At 39.8% G+C, this 19,846-nt stretch overlaps 1 protein-coding gene across 3 annotated transcripts in view; it reads right to left on the reverse strand.

Moving 5' to 3' along the window:
- The window catches only part of pawr (PRKC, apoptosis, WT1, regulator), a 67,525-nt gene that overhangs the window by 15,750 nt on the left and 31,929 nt on the right, over positions 1–19,846 (reverse strand). For all 3 annotated transcript variants that reach the window (XM_058625127.1, XM_058625129.1, XM_058625128.1), the window contains one exon: positions 6,432–6,557. In XM_058625127.1, the coding sequence (XP_058481110.1) occupies positions 6,432–6,557 (126 nt within the window). The remainder of the gene's footprint in view (positions 1–6,431; positions 6,558–19,846) is intronic.

Genomic DNA, 19,846 nt, shown 5'->3' on the forward strand with positions numbered 1-19,846 from the left:
AGACTATATTAAATGGGTCACAAAATATTAAGTTAAGGCCACCGTAGTTCCCTGGCTCGCTTAGGAAAAGGGTTTAGTTAGCAGAGAAATCTTCCATTAGCACTTGTTGGATGTCTAACTTCTGTTTTGGTGACCGTGATTCCACGAAGAGCCATAAAGTAGTGACGGAGAAGAGTCCAACTTACAAGGAAATCCGATTAGAGCACTGTATTTGATAAATTAGTGGGTTGGTACGACGATCCCACCTCAATGTAGAACCTGTGGCCACAAAAATACTCTCATTTCAATACAAATCACAGTTATCCAGGGTCAGTACTTTCCAAATAGCTAATATAATTGGAATTAAAATGACGTTTATTGAAAAATGGAAGGGAAAAAAAGGCTGTCGACTACCAAGGTTTCAGCTCAGTACTGTGTCTCAGAGTGAATAGATAAGGGGAGAAGTGACCCAGTAATGACAGGAGAATACGGGAAAATAAGAAAGAACTCGGCCCTCTACAAAAGAAACAATTTCTAGTTGAGATATGGTGCATACAGTTTTCAAAGCAGTCATAAAACCCTGGTTCCTTCTTGAAAAGCGTACAGTCAATACAGATCACGGTGGAGAAATAAAGCAATGCTGTCTAAATGTAAATGTGTGTTTAACCCCTTGCATTCACAGTGGAGCATAAATGGAAGAGTCTTTGGATATAAATGACCCAGAAAACCCGTCCAAAATGCACCAGACACCAGAAAATTCACCCGTTTCTCTATTCCATCAATCATCCTGCTTCAAAGGCCTTCGGCAAACCGTTGACGATCAATTGTCTGGATTGATGATTTTTTTTGGAGGTGAAAGGGTTTGAAATTTGGGTCAAAACAACAATGTGAGGCAGGGTCACGGTAGTCAGCAGACGTTGTGAGGGCCGTGCCAGTCATCATTTGGACATGATGGGATGCAAAATCAGTGAAGCTGCAACAAATGACCTGGAATGACTCGGCAGAATGAGCCAAAAGGAGAATTTTCTCTCTGTATACGCAAGAATAAATCAAATGTTAGGTGCATACAACGACAGGAAGCAGCAGAAAGTTGTAGTAAAACCGAAAATGTCTCCAAAGGTCAACGCAGACTCTGGACTGAATCAGTTGAAGGACAAAAGACGCAAATACTAAAACAAAAACAAACATGAAGTCCTTGTCCTGACTGCGTGTTCTGACATTCAGAATCATTAACTTACTTTGTCATTGTCGCCTTTACAATGACAAAAAAGACTAATCACATCATCAATCACAGACAAAACATCCAACGACTAATTTGCCTTTTTACTTCGGCACCTTTTGGCAGTGATTCAACGTGAGCGTCCTGTGTCTGGGACACAAACCTGGCCGACAAGGTCAGGGTAATTTAGGCACGACCACTTCACTGCACACAATACAAGCCTGCGCGACTTTATTCATCATGCTTGAGCTGCTCTGACAGCTCCCATAAGCCCCTCAGCACAACTCTAATGAGAGCGTACAAAGACGAATATCAACAATGAAACGAATGCTTTATCGTGACATGTCAGACAAGTACTAGTTTCTGTGTGTTTTGGCACTTGTCCATGACACAGCTCGAGCACTACTCAACTCTACTCTAGTCATTAGAATCAGTTCATTAAAAAGATCTGTTCAGTACTTCCTGTATGACACAGTCACTGAACTGAAATACGACCGATTCGGCTCACAATCGCCGGCTTTTTGGCGAACCATCATTTGTCGGCATCCTTCATTAGAAAACTGGTCATGCATAACTATCAATCAGACTTTGGTGGGGACAAAAAGGACTTCTGAAACTTCTAAAACTGCCAGAGCAGGTACTAGAAAAAGCACCCTGTTCCAGGTACGATCCCTTTATCTCTCTGTGTAGTTGACGCGCCCGATTTGGAGTTTGACGAACTACCAATTTTGATCCCGGGCCGAGTTCCAACTTTGACCGACAGATCCTAGATGGAAATCAGTGAGAAAGCATTTTCTCTGACCGCCTCGACTCGCTCTCCTCTACTTCTTCCAGTTAAGCTGAGTTCTTCAAGATTCCTGATTGAATGACCTAGAAGAGAGTTCTCTCTTCAACCCAACTTCCTGAAGCACCTCCTGGTTTGTAACTTGGTCAACCCAGAGCATGCGTCGGTAAAACTACATCTCCGAGTTTCAGCACTAAGCGACCGTGGGGAGCCGTAGGGGAGGGTAGACCAGACAAAGGCTTCTTGACTGTGATGGACAGTTTTCGACTGTTGCTTATTGTACGTGTCTTGAAAGGCTTATTCTCGTCTATCCCTAATGGAAAAGTCGAGTCAAGAACTGTATAATGGAAAAGCGCCACTTTGAAAAGTGTGTACTTTGCTTACAGCAATTTTCTGAAAAGGATTATAGTATAAACTAAGACAAAGATAAAGATCCCAATTTAACTGGAGGCATTTACGCATTTTCCAGAGTGAAAAAATACATAACTAGCATTTAGAGAAGCGGACAGACCAGTGAAACCACACACACACACACCAAAGAAAATCATAGTGCGGCAATTTATTTATCACTGTCCACACGTTTGTCATGATAATTATAAGCTACACTTATAATTTTACTGTTGAACTGTCCTGCTCTATTGTAGAAGAAATGCTTTGCAGTTTTCTCACACAGACACACACACACACGCCATTTCTTTTTTAATTAAGATGCCAAACTCAGTGGAGCTGCAGGCAGAGGGGAAAAATATGTCAAAATGCCAACAGAGAATGTAAATGGGCAGCTGAAGATGAGAGTGAGACAAGCCTGCAGGAATTTATCTTAACCTCTGGCTCTTTCTGGGACTTAAATGCTGTGTCTACTGTGTGTTAGTAGGAGATAGAGTAGTGTACATGTGGAAAAAGTAGCAATGGCAGGCTTCACATTTATCGTCATATCCTTTCTGGCCTTGTAGCTCTGCCCTCACAACAGTGGAATTTTATAAAAGCACTTATTTTAAACTTTTATTTATTAGTCTAATTTTTTTATGTCTGCAAAAGTGTCACAGAAACAAATTACCAACCCCTGCTTTATTATAATTTTCTTGCGGTCATGCATCACCTGCGCTGGAAACAAACCCAGATGTTCCTTTTTTTTTTTTTAATTCGATAATGTTAGCTCTTTGAAACGTGTCTTTGCTGGTATCCACCGTGCCAAAGACAAAAAATATTCATGCATTTTCCATGGTTTATGGAACAGCAGAGCTTACAGAGGTTTCCGTGCAATTAAATGCATTGTTTCAGGCAACGAGATTTGTCTGCTGCTGTTCCTGCTTAGTGAACATTTCCCCCGTTACGCATAAGAGATGCTCAGCAAAGGCACGGTTCTTCTTCTTTTTTTTTTCTTTTTTTTGGGACTGAAAGGTGCAAATTAAATATGCAAATCAGCCTTGTTAAACACTTTTCAGATGGCAGTTCTGTGTTTTCTGTGCAAAAAAAACCAAAAACTGAAGCACTCCACTGTGGTGACGGCGCCACCGCCACATTAAAAGCAGATGATTGCGAGGAATGTTCCATATATGTTTTCTGGCAGCGGGAACCCTGCAACAGGTTTCCATGTCGGACTCCAACGAGCGGGAGGCGAGGCTTGATAAACCAGGACCACATGTACTACTGAAACAAATCCACGTGTGCCGGGCTGTCACACGCCGTGATACATGTCTGCGCTCGGAGACGCACACTGAGCGCATATATCAAACTATTTACATTGCGGGCCTCGCCAAAAAGTACATCATTTACGGATTTAAAAAAAAAAAAACATCTGATAAAAAGATCCTCTCTGGAGTTTCCATTATGTGTTTGCGGCTAACACAGCAGAGTTACAGCCCGTTTGGGTTGTGAGCTGCTCTGGGGTCGCAGAGAAGAGCTCGGAAAAGAAAAGAATGACAAACGATGACAGGGGAAGAAAGACTGATATGAACCGGTTATCAGTGAAGTAAATGTACAAATATGTGGACGCTCAGACCACAAGATGTAACTAAATAATTCAATTTCACGGTTAGGAATTGTTTAAATTAAGCTTCACTGCTCCTCCAAACTTTCCTCTGAAACTCTTTGAGGTTCACTTTCCTCACAACAAGCAACTTCTTTCTTAAAAACTAGAGCAGGGGCCTCAAACTCAACATGTGAACTTCTAGTCTGGTTTCAGAGGGGGCCAGGGGCCGGTCAGGTGAACAAAAGTTTAGGAAACATTAACTGCTGCAATTAAAAATATATATATATATAAAAATATTTAGTCTGATATTGCATGCCATTTTCAAAGTAAAAGTCTTTGTTTTGATATATAGTTCACAAGAAAAAACACATTTATGACGCAAAATATATCGGTAAATAACAAAAACTGAAAATTGTAATTAAACACTAGACAAACTTATCTATAATACATTTTGATTTAATAAAAAATTGGTATAAAAAAATGATTATTAAAAACATTGTTCACTGCTGGTCAGTTTGGGCCAGTTTTCTTGGTAATTTTAAAACAAGTGAACTCGAGGCTAGAATTTTAGCTTCTTACAAACTATATCAGCTAGCAGCTACCTTCTTTTTAAAAACCAGCAGCTAGCTTTTTAGCTTGTTGTTCTTATTATTATTAGTAATAATAATAAGCTTCTTCATAGCAGCTAGCTTCTAAGCAAATATCTGCTATCTTTGTAAAGAACAGCAGCTAGTAAAAACTACCAGTTTCTTAGACACTCGCGACTAGCTTTTTAGACACTAGCATGTTGTCTCACAATAGCGGTTATTTTGATAGTATATTACCTCAAAAGCTTGTTCCCCCCCCCCCCCCATCTCCTTTTGTATTTTTGCTTAAATTTGAGCCGTAAGTTAAACTGTGTTAGCTTTGCAAAATTCCCGCGCATTCGCGTAAAGGAGCGCTGCCTCAGCCGAGCTTCAGACGGAACCGACTCTCGCGAACGTCGCCGTGTTTGTTTACAAGCTCCCCCCCCCCCCATTCTTTTTCCTGCGGGGCAAACATCCCAGCAGGTGCTGTCACACTCACACATTGTTAGTGTTACGCAGCCACAGTTTGAGCCTTAATCAAAATAATCTCACTCGTGCAGAACAGCCGATCTGTCTGGAACACGGGCTTTTTCCACAACAGAGACATTTATTCATATTTATTTGATTTCACTCAATTTCATATCAGCCACATTATTTTATGACTTTTCCTTTTCTTCTTTACAGCACTAAAAATGGAGCATGGGGTTTCAGACGTTGTTCCACAGCTGGATGCTTCTTATATTCTCTATTGTTCTCAGTTTATTAAAACATAATTGTGTGTGTGTGTATGAAGTGAGCAATAAATTACCTGCACTACACTAATGATTATGAACTTTATAAGCAAAGAAATTCAGAGGAAGTCGATTTTAATTCATAAAAACTCCCTTTTCATAGAATACCACAAGTTATTTATTTGGTTTTTTTTACAAATAAATTCATGTGAATTTGTAAAATTATGTGAAATATCATCATATATATGATTATTTTCATGTCTGTTTCTAAAAAAAGTTGGACTCTTTTTGTATGTGTTATATTAACACAACATGAGTTATATTTGAACACAAATCCCAATTGCATCTTGTTTAATAGACACTTATTTGTGTTTTTATCTATATTTGCTGGGTAAGTTTTACAGTTTCAAGGTTGCAGCAGCTGATCATCATCTGGGATTATTTTTTGGATTTTTTGATTGAATTACTAAAGACAGATGATTTTCATGAGCTCCTATAGCAAAAAAGGAGACGATAAATAAAGTATTTTGACAAAATTCAAAGATAATTCATGGGAAACATTATTTCAGCAATTCTTACTAGAAATCTTTCATTTATGCTCAAATATGAGGATATCATACTTTTTTACTTTGCATTTTTAACATGTTTTACAGCATGTATTTTTCAACTCTTTCACTATTACTGTATATATGCACATATACGCACTGCAGCCAATAGGAGGCGCCCTCTCTCTCTCTCTCTTTTTCTCTCTCTCTGTGATTGATTGATGTTTCCCATCATTGACCAGATTTCACATTTACAAGGATGGAAACAGAGTCTGCAGAAGAATCATGCTGCAATGTTTGACACAGATTATGGAACAAAAAAAATGGACTAATGTTGTCTCGTGCAGCTTTGTTTTCTCCTTATGTTGTTTTTTGTGTTTTTTTTTTTTTTTTACAGTGGTGATGAAACACAAAGACACATCAGAGCAGCTGCTGGTGTCTCCCTGAGCAACAGCGCCTCTGTTTGGCAGCAGAAATGCATCAGAAATGCATCATAAATGCATCAGCGTGCTCAGGTAAGGTGTGCAAGGAAAAGCAGACGACGATGCTTCTGCTACAGAGACTGTGAAAAAAAACTGTAAACTGCAAAAAGAAAGAAATCTGATTATTTCCTCCCCGGTGGTGTCACTTCTCACCATGAAGAGGCCGGTGTCGGGGTCGGCGACCATGGTCTCGTTCTGGAAAGTGTTGGCCTGCACCAGCTCCTCCTCCTCCTTCCTGTCCTTCTCCCCTGCGTCGTCATCATCCAGCTCATCCAGACTCTGAGGAGGAGGAAGGAAACAAGGTCGTTAGATGGAAGAAAAAAAGCTGATTTATGTCACACTGCAATTCATTTTACTGTATTTAAATAAATAAATACATTTGTTTACTGTGTGATATGGTTATAAAACAAGATGGAGGATTAACACATGAAAAACCATGAAAACATTAACATTTTATGGGAAGAATGACAACTTTTATGATATAAAATGTCTCTAAAGTTCATGTTTTACTTTACTACTTGGATTGTTTTCAAACTGTGGATGAGATTTGAAAATGATTTACAGTTGACGCGGTCAATGCAACAGTCAAAATAATAATAATTAATCTAGTATATTAAACACCTACTATTTCTGTAGTTTTGTGTTTTTTTATTTACTTGAATTGATTATTTGTACTAGATTTGCAAAAAAATAACTTCCAAAAAAAAAAATCTTTAAATGCAGTCGTAGCACTGTGTCAGCATTAGACTAAGAAATCAGCTTCTCCGACAAGAATCTTGACATCGTTTTTTTATTTTTTATTTTGGCTTCATCTCTAAAGAAAACACAGTAAAAATCTCAGACTGACTCTGCGACTTCTCCCTCTGACAGATGGACGCTGACAGGCGAGGTCATTCCCACCGTAGCGGCAACGCTGACCCCTCCCTCTCGTCCCTTAATCCTCTTGAGACGCGATCAGGAACATTGGCTCAAACGCGACCCAAACACCCCGACACTCGAGTCTCATCGGGCCACAGGATGATGACGCCTGCTCTGAGGCCTTTTCACCCCATGAGGACAGTGTGTGTGTGTGTGTGTGCGTGGGGGGGTGGGTGGGCTCTGACCAGTGGAATGTCCACAGAGCAAAACATCTCTTTAGCAGAGGGGTGGTAAGGTTTCTTACACATACACTGGCTGATCTGTGCATTTCCAGGGAAAATCCTTAGTTTGTGGATTTCTAGACATTAATTGATTGATAAATAATAGTTTTAAGTGTTTGTTTCTTCATCAAATATCTATATTTTCTCATCTATGACAATAAAACTGAATATCTTTGATTTGTGGGCAAAATGATGCAACCAATAATGGGAATTAGCTTGAGTATATATTGGAAATCTATAAGCAACTGAACTGAAGCTCAACTTAACTTTCAGAATTGGCATTAACATCCATCCTCATTATGTAAGTTTGACTGAAAGGGGTTGATTTAAAGCTCTACTCGCGCTGCAGTAGCATGAAATAAGACTTTAAACGTGAGAAAATGAAAATTTAAGATGCTAAGTGTAGATACTGTGGTGACGTCTACTAAAACCTCCCAATACGATGCCAACAATATCACGATACAACGATTCCGTGATAATCAATCATATAGCGATACATCGCAGTATCTGTCCAACTAAAGAAAAGTTAAAAGAGAAAAGTTAAAAGTGTAGGATTTCTCTATTTATTCACAACATAAACTCTTCAGCCAGGTAACTTCCACCCAAGTTTCCCCTCATTCATTCATTTGAACAGCGCCACCGTGAGGAGACATGAAGTAGTGACGTCGTAAGCGATTATCGTATTGCATGAGGAGGAAGGACAACGATGTTTTTCACTGTCCCCTAGAGCAGTGGTTCCCAAAGACTGGGTCAGGAGCCACAGGTGGGTCGCAGGAGATTTATTTTGGGTCCCCAGATATTGTTTTTCCAAGCCTTTTACTTAAGGATTTATTGAAAATAATGTGCATAAAATAAAGATTGTGGAAAAATGAAATTTAGTTGATAAATTAGTTGAGAAATGGAGCAGGAAAAAAAGTCAAAAATGTTTATAATGTGAATTGTGTCGATGATATCAGCTGAGGACGTGGTTGCAGCAGATCACAGTCATGCTGGCTCAGGAATTGTCCTCGAAATCACCTCCAAATTAGCTTTTTTGGAGGATGGATCGAGTCCATTCAGACCTGTACTTCATATCAGAACAGAGTCCAGCTCAAAAAAGGGCCCTAATTCTCCTTGCACTTATTACCTGCTTCCTATTCGCATTTCTCGACAGCAGAACGGGGCTGCAGGGTTCGCAGGTTCAGCCGTCGGTGAAGACGCATCGCGTAAACACGGCTCGACATTAGGATAGATCGTCGTGACGAGAGACAGGGATCAGGATCCAAACTCCCACCGGGGCACAAAGCAAACCAGTCTTTCCTGTTCCACGCTGCCCAAATCCACAGGCCCTTTCTTGGTAAAAAAATAGTCCTGCAAAGGTTAGTAAGAATGCAGTCATTTGTGAGGCCTTTCCTGCCCAACGGTTTATCAGTCGTCCACAGGGGAAAACATCCACTCCCCTCCTCCCCCTTCTCTTCCTCTTTGCCTCTCACTCAGCGCTGAATGTTTAGTCCTCTCCTCCAACTCCTCGTGTAACTCACACCATCCTCATATCTGACATACTTGTGCAGCAAAAAAGGAACACACATAAGGATGTTTTGATTTGTTCGATATATGCATTGCACGTGTGTGAAACATGCTGGGAAGTAAAGAGTTTAAGGGCATAAAACAGAGGTCAGTCGGTCTGACTAAGCACTCTGCTATGCACAAACTTGCCTGCAATGTGGAATTAAGGAAACTGCAAAGTTTACTTTGGACTGAGACGCGGCCCATTTCGCCTCCGTAGTAATTCCAACTCTTTCTTGTTTTCTTCTCGTTCCAAATAAAGGGAGAGGAGAGAATCTCGGGCGCGAACCTTATAAGGTTCCGCTTTTGCTTCCTGACATCATCACAACTGAGTCTTGTATGTTTCTCTGGTCACTTTTAATAACCCTGGGCAAACGATGTGTGGAGGGAGGAATGAGCGGCGGCTTTGACTTGGAACGCAACGAGCTATGTGGTCGCCGCTTTCATCGCCCCGAAGGATCCAGAACGGAGAAAGTTCTGTTTCAGCATAAATAACAATATTAAATGACGGAGTTTTGTTACTGTGGCACGGAGAGAGGCCATTTTTAAAGAGATTTAAGTTACTAAATCAAAGTACAACGTCTGGCTAATGAATCGCTTCCATACTCCGAGTTGACACTTCACACACGGTTCTTATTAAATTGCGGGGTCATTTTTTCAACGCTTTGAAACTTAGCTCGTCGTGTTTTCAGCTGAGAGGCTTTTATTCCTTCTCAAAAGGTCACGTTTTAGTCTCCAATTCTCTAGATTCTGAGTTCTGTTTCAGTCAGTTTGGATGCTTTGTGCCCACGTTGTATGAACATGATTGGAAAGGACAGGGCTGTACCTTTTTATTCCAAATTCGATATTATTTGGAACATGAAATGCATGCTATCATCTCATAAGCGCCTATTTCGGTAGCACCCCTCGGAATCCAGCAGGGGGAGCATGTGAGTCTACAGATAAACAGGTAATATTGTAAATAAAAACATGCATTTCTGGCTAATAATATCAGAAATATCAAATATCGTCAAACTGCATGATTTCTGTGTCTTCCTCTCTGATGTTGTTTTAGTGTGTCTGTAATGTTTGTCTGTGCTATTTTATCAGCATTGTATATTGTTATCGTACGTACCGTGTACATTTTACTACACTTTGTTTTTATTTACTGTAAAGCGCTTGGATAGAAAGCTCTATGCACACAAAAGAATTATTATTATGACATTATTACATTTTAAGTTACTGTAAAAGCTGTCAGGACTGTACCAACAGTACACATACAGTGGAATTACCATCACAAACACTGTTGATTAAAATATTCATCATCTGTGACAATGAGATCATCGGTCGCAGTGAAACTTTGTGAAGGGGCAACAGTGTGTGAATACATTATTTAAAACTAAACCTGCTCATTTAGAGAGAGGAGCCGACACAGAGTCACACCTCGCGGCGCTGCCGCTTCGTCCACTTAGTGCTCGGATTTATTTCTAAACAGGCAAAGGGCAGCTCCGCCTGAGGCTCGCTCTTATACCGCAGCTTTAATGACTTGTATATTAATCAGCTGCCGCTCGCTGCGGCACGGCGACTTCATTAGAATGATCTACAAGAGGAAAAAGGGGAAGCTGGCACGCGGACGCCCTCAGTCCTTCAGCCTCAAGTGGTTCTTCATCACTCTCTTATGTGATATTGATACAGAGACTGGTATCAGCCCAGATAAGGTACTTTTTAGATAGTTTAAATTACCAAGAAGTAAACAACACATGCATTTACCACCTAGCCATGACCACATAAAGATATTGTTCCAAATGTATAACAAATATTCTGCTCCTGCAAAAGAATTTATGCAAAATTAAGCTTTTAAAAAGATTAGATTTTAACATTCCAATATCTGATGCAGTGATTTTGATCTGCTACAGATCTGCTGCTATGTTTGCTTTATTTTATTTTTTAAATATAACATATCGAACATACTAAATACTTGACACTTCCTTTTTACTGTATTTAATGTTGATTTTGCTGTGTTTCATTATGTTTTTGAATTTTGATTCTATTTTAATATGTAATAAATCTATTTAAATATAAATCTTTAAATCTTTAAATTATCTCAAATTATCTGTGTTTTCTGAACATTTTAAACGTTCTTTTACTTTGAAACAGTAATGCAAGTTGTTGTTTGTGACAAATATAATAGAAATTTAATATTCAAAGTTACAGTTTTAAATATGTATGTGTTTCAAATTAAATTGACAACAGCTGCTTCATTATTAACCTTGAGCAGCGGATTTCACCTCTGCTGCCACCCACTGGCTTCATTCAACACTGCACCAAAGGGGACACTTGTGTCTCAAGACTACCAACACAGCATTTGCTGCTGGATAAATTCAAAAAGATCTTTAATCATACAGTTTTTGGCATCATATAACTTGAAATATTATGCGGCTTAAGAAAAAGGGGAGATGTGTTAATGAATGAAATGAGTGAAATACATACAACTAATAAGTTTACATGTGTTTCTAAATGAAAAGCTAATTCAGAGCAGGAGTGAGACATCTTAAAAAATCTGACATCTTAAAAAAGGGTGCGAGTGGACCTTCACTGTAATAAGGCAAATATATATTATTTTAAATCTGTTAGTGAAACCTTTCTGTCAAACTTAAGAGAACAGACAAGGTCAGAGGGGAGCAGAAATCACGTCTACAAGCCGAGGCAGAAACGGCAGCATACAGTAATTATGTTCCAGAGTTATATCAGCAAACACTGCAGCTTGACTGGGATTTATTACCCATTCCTGTTACGATTTATCACAGTTTTGCAAACTCCCTCACATTCCTGATCTGATTAAAGTCCCAAAAATTGCCCAACATGATTTTTTTCATGTGCTTTCGATGTCAAACGACACATTCTCGACAATCAAAGCTTGCGTCGGCCACAGAACAACAAACTGCCAGTTAATCAAGTGAGAATCTAAGTGCTCGTTTTTTTTTGTTTTTTTTTTAAATCAGCGAGCAGCCAGACCTCAAAATGACTTTACACGAGACGTGCGGTGAACAAAAAAATGTTAAATAAAATCAGCAAACAAACAGGAGTCTGCGAGAGATTGTGACCCAGAGATAAGAAGCAGCGGCATTCCAGACGGGCTCAGCGCGGCTGGACACAGATCATGAAGAGCTTTGACTCGTCTGTCGGGAAACAAGCTCTCAGTGTTTTTTGTTTCTTTTTATGAACTTTGCCAAACTTGTTCTGTGGTCGATATCCTTGCACAGTAGTTGTGCAGCGGGGGCGGCGGTTTTTCTCCGGAGTCTGGCTGAGTGTCTGTGTGTGTGTGTGTGTTTTCGGGGATTGAGAGGACAGCAGTGGATCTGGACCCCTGTTTGAAACCACTTGGCCCTGTGTCGAGTCCTCTCTCTGGAGCTGTCTGATACATTAGCAGGCTGATTTTTTTTCCCCTCTTACTGATATTGTTATTGGCCTCTAAAAACCCTGTGTTACTCAGACTCTACGACGAGGATTATACCCAGAAGCTTTAGAGACGTTTCACTGGGGGCCCACGGAGGAAATTAAAGTTGATGATCGCCTACTGCGACGGCCACAGTCTTTAATGTAAAGTGACAAGAGAGCAACCGTTGGCCAGCAGAAGGCTGGTCAGAGACTTGTAGGAACTCTAGCTCCAACTCCTGTGTGACCTCTCTCCTCTCTGGCCATTGTAGCCCCAACAGGTCCATATCTCCTTATGATTAAAGCAAGATTATAGATGCTATTTCTGACATTGTCTGGAGACGCCGTCGATGAGAACTCAAATTTCCAGATGAGAACGCGGCAGGAAAGGTTCTGGCTGATTCACGGTGGAGCTACGTGCAAAACTGAACCGTAAAACGAGCGAACCTTTAAGTACACAAGCCACGGTTGGGGTTTTGGGAAGTGAACCGCAATAATTCGGTACATTCAACTTGTTAAAATGTGGGCATGGATTGAATTGTCAGGTCAGCTAGCACCACTAGCTAGCTAGCTATCCAGTTAGCCTCGTCACCGTATGAGTTAGGTGAAGAGGGAAACCAAACGGAAAGGAAGCCAAACAAATACAGGACGAGGACGTCATCTTGTAAATCCGCTCTGTGGAAACAAGCAAAGCTTGACAAGAAACAAGAGGAGCTTGTTTCAAGCCCTGATATTTATACGTAAAATTCAACGAAAGAACAACCGGAACAAGGAGATTTTTTCATTGTTTTACGTAATTAGCCTAACGGAATACGAATACCTGATAAACGGCTGATTCTGAACAAACTAGTGACTCGAGTTCTAGCGCACGTTTAGCATTGAAATGTAAATACAACACAGTACATAATTATTTGACCACATTATTTAGAGGAAGCCGAGCTTCCCCCTTGTCGTCTTACTATACTGTCGTACCGTGTGTCCGGACATCCAGAGAGTATTTTTGTTTGTTTGAGTTGCAAATTGAATTTACAGCTCAAGTGAAGTTTCTAAAAAGGCAGTAAAAAGTGCAGTAAAAAGCTCCACTCACTGCGTTCTCATCCACTCACTGCGCGCGAACAGAGGTTCAGGTGCAGAGCGGGGAAACAAAAGCGTTCTCCCAATTTCAAAGTCAGCGAGCCGTCAAAAATGATGCCAAAGCTGTTATTTTACCATTCCTTCAAAGGAGGAGACTGTCAGACACCTCGTTAACGTGAATTAAAAAACAGCCTCCTGCTGAGGCTCGGCGCAAACACCACAACAGAGTCGCGGTCGCGGCCGCTCGCTCTGTGACTGCGAGCTTTAAACACCAGCACGGTCGCCGCGTGAGCTGCCGGCTGAATATTAATCTGCAGCACGGCGGTATTTTGCCCGTCAACCTGCAGGTAACAAAACAATCATTTATGGGTTCGAGCCGAGAATTCGAGAGGGGTAATAAAACCACGAGGAGGCAGCTGGAGGTAGAGAGTCGCAGGTAGAGCGGTGCGACAGTCGGCGGCGGCGGAAATGAAGGCAGCGTGAGGCCGCGAGTCGGTAATGAATGACATTAACCAATTACATTTAATGTCGCGCAATTAGTCGAGAGTGAGGACAACGGGTGTGATTGCGTCGGGGTGGTTTTTTTCCTTCTTTTTCTTTAAAATGCAAAAATGTGCTTAAATGTGCTTCATTTACTTAGCTCGTTGCAGAGCTGGAGATTCATCAAGAGCTTCAGGAACCTCAATTATTGTTATTCAGCTAAAGCATCGAAATAAGACTTGAATTCAGTCCATGTGGAGTCTGAATAATGTGTTTTTTTCGACAGGCAGGAGCGTCTTTATCTGTCTTCTGTGTATTTTCTTACGCCTCGTCCATATAAACACACACGTCTGTCGTTAAAGGCCCATTAGTGACTCAGCGATTTGTTATCACTAGTCCTGTCCAACTTTATTTATAAATATTTATGTTTTTAAGGATTTTTAAGTCTTTTTAACTCATCTGCAGTTCGGCATTGTTCGCTTTGATTCCTGTGTCGGACGCCGCGCTTGTGACTCGATCGTCTCCCCCTGTTCCTCTCGGTAAAGACAGGAGCTGTTCTTCAGGAGACAAACACGATGGTTTAAACATGTGCGCGCTGTGTCCCGACCACAGAGCGCGGCACGGCCGTGATTCAAGCCAGAGCAGGAGGAGGAGACCAGTGGCAGGCGGGCGACTGCTGCTGCTGCTGCTGCTGCTACAGCGTTTATCCCAGCAGCCTCTGCGCAGTCCTGGGTCCCATTAATGAATCCCGCTCGGTAATAACGGGGTGCGCACCGTTGTGTGATTCACCGAGGCTGTGGGAAGCGGTGCTGTGTTCCGTCTAAACCCCTAATCTTGTTTTCACTGTCCAGATTTAAAAAAAAACAAACAAATATTTTGCACAAAAGCAAAAAGTCGACGGACACATGTTACACATATTGTATGAATGTTTCCAGAAGAATCTGGCAAAAGAATACCCGTGCTTATCATAGAAGACTACAAGGCATTAAAGGTACAGTCCTCTAAAATCTGTAATGATCCGTTCACAGTTCACCGCAGACATCGACAAAGATGGGTTTTAATAGAACCAAGAATTCACTGCAGCCATTGTCATATTTTTTCTATCCAACATGTTTAATCTTCTTTTTTTTCCGCCCTCTGATAAAATATAAAAAATACACAAAATTGTGTAGAAAGTTAATAGAAATGACACTCATTCCGGTCTCCAATTTGCCTTTTTTTTGTATATTTTAAATAGAAAAAATTATGTAAACACCAAATATTAAATACATAAAACATCTGTGTGTAAAAAAAAACAAGGTTCTTGAGCACTCATTTGCATTTATCAACTTTCTAGGACCAAAATTTGTAAATCTTTTTAGAAACATGTAACTTTTGTATTTACACCAACAACTATTGGTTTAACCTGACTTTTTTTTAACTTTTGGTTGAAGTAAAAGTAAATATTTTAACACATAATTGAAAAAAAAAATTAAATATATAGAAAACTGAAGACATCATTCGATCATGAGCTAAGTTTTGTGTTTTCTTGTGGCAGAAAACAACGTTTTAAAGACAAAAGTTTGGGGAAAAACTGATTAAGGAGACACGAGTGCATGTACGGATTCAATCTGCATATGTTCCACAAAAAAATGCATAATTGTCTTATTATTTTACCAAAAAAATGCCACTAAACCAAGTTTAGTGTCTACTTTTAGCAGGAAAGAAGCCACAAAACTTTAGTGTCTTTAGTGTCAACGTCTTATCACTCGGCCACGTTATCAGCAGGACTTGCGATGTTGACCCCTGGCCCTCGAGCTGTGGACCGACGGCCTCCACAGTGGAATGTGTGGCATCTGGTCAGCAGGCGAAGGAAACGTCTGTTTAACATCTGCAACGCTGGTTTATTTTACAACCTGACATGGAGTCAACTTGACTTTCTGATGTATTTAATCTGACATCCGACAATCCAAAAATCCTACACTATATATATCGCATGCTTTTGTGAACAGTTTTGAAGGCTGTTGCAGAACTAATATTGAGTGAATATTAAGATATATAACAAATAAAACTGTAAATAAAGAGTCATGTTTGGGCTGTCTTATTAGGTTTGTATTTTTCCGCAGATAATTTCAGAAATTGCATGTTGTTCATGATAGGTTTTGTAAAAAAAAAGTCATTCAATGCAAAACAAAAGGGTATCTTTGGAGTTATTATGCTATTATTTTACTGGTCTGGCCCACTTGAGACCAAACTGTGCCGTATGTGAACCAAAATGAGTCCGACACCCATGGTTTAGAGGCTCCACGTGTGTCTGACGGGTGTTTATGGTCATTTTCACACCCAATAGTCTGGACTCGGTCCGAGTTTACTTTCACACCTTTAAGCAAAACGTACCGAACCTTTTAAAATAGCGTGTTTTCCACTTCTCGCCTGAGGCGGCGCTGCATCAAGGATGACTGAAGGAGAAGACGAGACAAACACAAGAAATTGGCTTTTAAAGCGGACCAGAGTACGCTTCAGTTGCGCGTTCACACCTCCCCCAAGACAAACTGGACTTTCCAAGCAAAAGAACTAGGCTACGATTGGTGTGAATGAACCCTTAAAACACTTTTCTATCACAAAAACAAACACCGACCACCTCCAAAAGAGCCGTGAGTGGTCAAGCACGGACACTTGAGGAGCAAACAAATAAAAAGGAAGACCCTGTCCTGCCTCTTGTTGACTCTCTTTATCTCAGTGGTCAGAAAACCGCTCGCCTCCTCCTCGCCTTTCTGCACAGCCACCGTGTTTGTTTCTTGGCCGCCGCCACCGGCTCATGCTGGAAGCCTGAGCCGGTGGCGGTGAAGCCTAAGCCTAAGAACCAACTGGAAGTGGAAGTGTTCAGGTTTCATAGAGCAATCAAAGAAACCACAGACGCGCCGAGGAAGGAGCAGAGCCAAGAGCAAAGAGCAGAGCGGCCGCGGGAAGCTGCCGAGCTGGGAGCAGCCACCGCAGTGAAAATGACTTTCACACGTCGTCAAGGGCTGGACACAAATCATTAGTGTTGCATGAGACAAGAGGTCGGACATCAGTATGCGACGTCATTTCCTGGTTTTACTAAAATTGAGTGAATCGGTCAAATATTTAGACATAACTGATAAAATACAGTCCAGTGGTTAAGAAATTGATAAGTCATAAAAACAAGAAAACAGAAATCTTGCAAAGAATAAACTGAATTCACCTTTTTTACAAGTCAGAATTAATGAATTCTTACTTTTTCTTAGACTTTCTACTCAGAATTCTGAAGATTATATATCTTAGCACAGCCTACAAATATCCACACATCATTTATAAGGCGCGTCACGAAGGCTTAGACTAAACCAATTCAATTTATTTAATAAGTATATATAAACGAACAAACAAATCTATCCTGAGCTCAACAGTGGAGGTCAGACTTATCCTTTAAACCTGGGACAATAATAGTTTGTGTGTAATTTCAGCACAATTCTTTTCCAGGATTCAAAATATTTTGTATCAGGAACAGATTAAAGTGCATCTACCCTTCTCTCTCTCTCTGTGCTCATAAAAACAAACAGGTTTATATAAAACAGAATTGAACTATAAATAAATGAATACGTGACTCGCCCTCGCACAAAAATAAACAAAGTGAAACCAAATGAACGACCAAAAGACAAAAACAGCTTCGGCCTGTTTAAAGTCTGTGCTGTTCTTTCTGACCCTGCTCATCAGAAGTAGACAACAGCATTGTTATGTTGTTTTGAATTCTGACTTTTTCCTTAGAGTTTTTCTCCGAATTCTGACTTTTCCTTAGACTTTTTTCTCTGAATTATGACTTTTTCTTAGACGTTTTTCTTAGAATTATGACCTCTTTAACTTTTTTTCTTAGAATTCTGACCTTTTCTTAGACTTTGGTTCACGTACGTCAAACCTACATTAGCACCAGACGACCTAATACGTAAATACAGAAGAAGACGACAATAATGTTAGGTTGTTTTGTGGAAAACAAACTGAAATGTCTTGCGAGATTTGAACAGAAGACACAGGAAATGGCACGGAAAAGATGATTATCTAAGAAATTTATGAATCAATATCCAATTTTTCAAATTAAGATTGCGATAAATCAAAAAAAATCTGTAACACACTAAAAAACTGTTGTGAAAATGATGATTTCCTGCAAGAAAGACATTTATCAAAATAATAGACTCACATTTTGTGTCACTGCCATAATAATAATACTTATAATCCATAGACGGTAGAGAATCCACCTCAAGTAAACACTTGTGTGTTACTATGGTAACGCTAGCAAACATGGGCTGTATTACAGGACACAAACTGTATTAAAATAAAAACATTTAATTGTTTTAATTGTTAAATTGACTTTGGGAAGAAGATCAATTAGCCTGAACATTTATGATCTAGTAAGACTTAGATTAGATTAGGAGAGATTTGTTTTATTGTCCACCAGGGAAATTAATGGGGCCGCTCAGGTCCGTGTGCAGTACAACAAACAGTAAACACAACAGTAAACAAGTACACAACATTATTATATTAAATTAAGAACAGAGTGTTCTTCAAACGAAAGAACACGCAGTCTTCTGCTGAGTAAAAAGACATGAAACACCATCTTTATCTAATTTAAGACGTCTAATCTTCATCTGTGTCGTAATTCCTGTGAAACTAAATAAGGTGGAGTGAAAGGAAAGGCTAAAGGCAGAACGTTTAAAGAAAAATATTAAATCTAATAACTTTTATGGCGGTAATATGAGGTGATATGATACTCCACAGTGGTACTGATATGATACGAGTTCAAAATCACTGGTTCAAATCCAAAACTCCCTGAAATATCACATAAATGCATTAAAGGCTGTGTCATTAAATAATTACATTTATTTTAATATTTGTTCCAAAGAATTTTACTGAGGTTGCAATAAAGACAGCTGTGTGTGTGTGTGTCAGAATTCTGACTTTGCCTTAGACTTTTTTCCCACAATTCCTACTTTTTTTTTTAGACTTTCTTCGAATTCTGACTTACTTTTTCTTAGACTTTTTCTCTTCGAATTCTGACTTTTTCCTACAATTCCTACTTTTTCTTAGACTTTCTTAGAATTCTGATTTACTTTTTCTTACTTTCTCCGAATTCTGACTTTTTTCTCCGAATTCTGACTTTCTCTTAGACTTTTTTCTCTGAATTCTCACTTTAGTTGTGCATGTTTCTCTCTGCTTCAAAGACAAACATCAGAGAGTGGATGCATTTTTCTTTGGGTGAAGTGGCCCTTTAAGGTGAGCGTAAGTCTACAGGAAATTAATGTAAGTCAAAGCAATGTCCTCTGAAGTCAGGTTCACGTGTCCTGGCAACACAAAGCGGTTTCCGTCCTTCGTCGCATCATGAGACAAAGACCATAAAACCTCTCATAGTCATGGCATAAGCTAGTCTTTTATTGGAGCTTTTTAAATTTTATTTCCTGCTGTTTGATTGTTAGAAAATACACTGCCCTCCACGGAAAAAGGTCCGAATGGAATAGTCCACTGTTTTTCTTGCCAACTACTGTAGATCACTTTAAGAGTAGGATTATAATGAGAATCACTTAGATTTATTGACAAAAATCAGTTTCTAATGGCAATGAAATACATTTTTAGCATCTCTGCGTCTGGTTTTGTTCGTTAGATGACTCCAAGAAAAAAAAAAAAGACATTTAATTTAAATTTGCTGGTGAGAAAATAATTCCTATGAGAGAAATTCTTAAGCCAGAGGAGAATGTTGTTTTGTCGTCTTCTATAAAACAGAGACAAATTCAGCATTTAGTCAAAACACCACATTAAAGACATTTGTGTATTGGACGTCGCTCAGAGCTTTGATCCAGGAGTTTGTGAAGAAGAGAGAGAGAGATTTCCTCCTGAGATTGTTTTCCTTTTCTTTGTCTGTGAGACGGTTGG

The sequence above is a fragment of the Solea solea genome, chromosome 3 (assembly GCF_958295425.1).
Source record: "Solea solea chromosome 3, fSolSol10.1, whole genome shotgun sequence".
NCBI lineage: Eukaryota > Metazoa > Chordata > Actinopteri > Pleuronectiformes > Soleidae > Solea > Solea solea.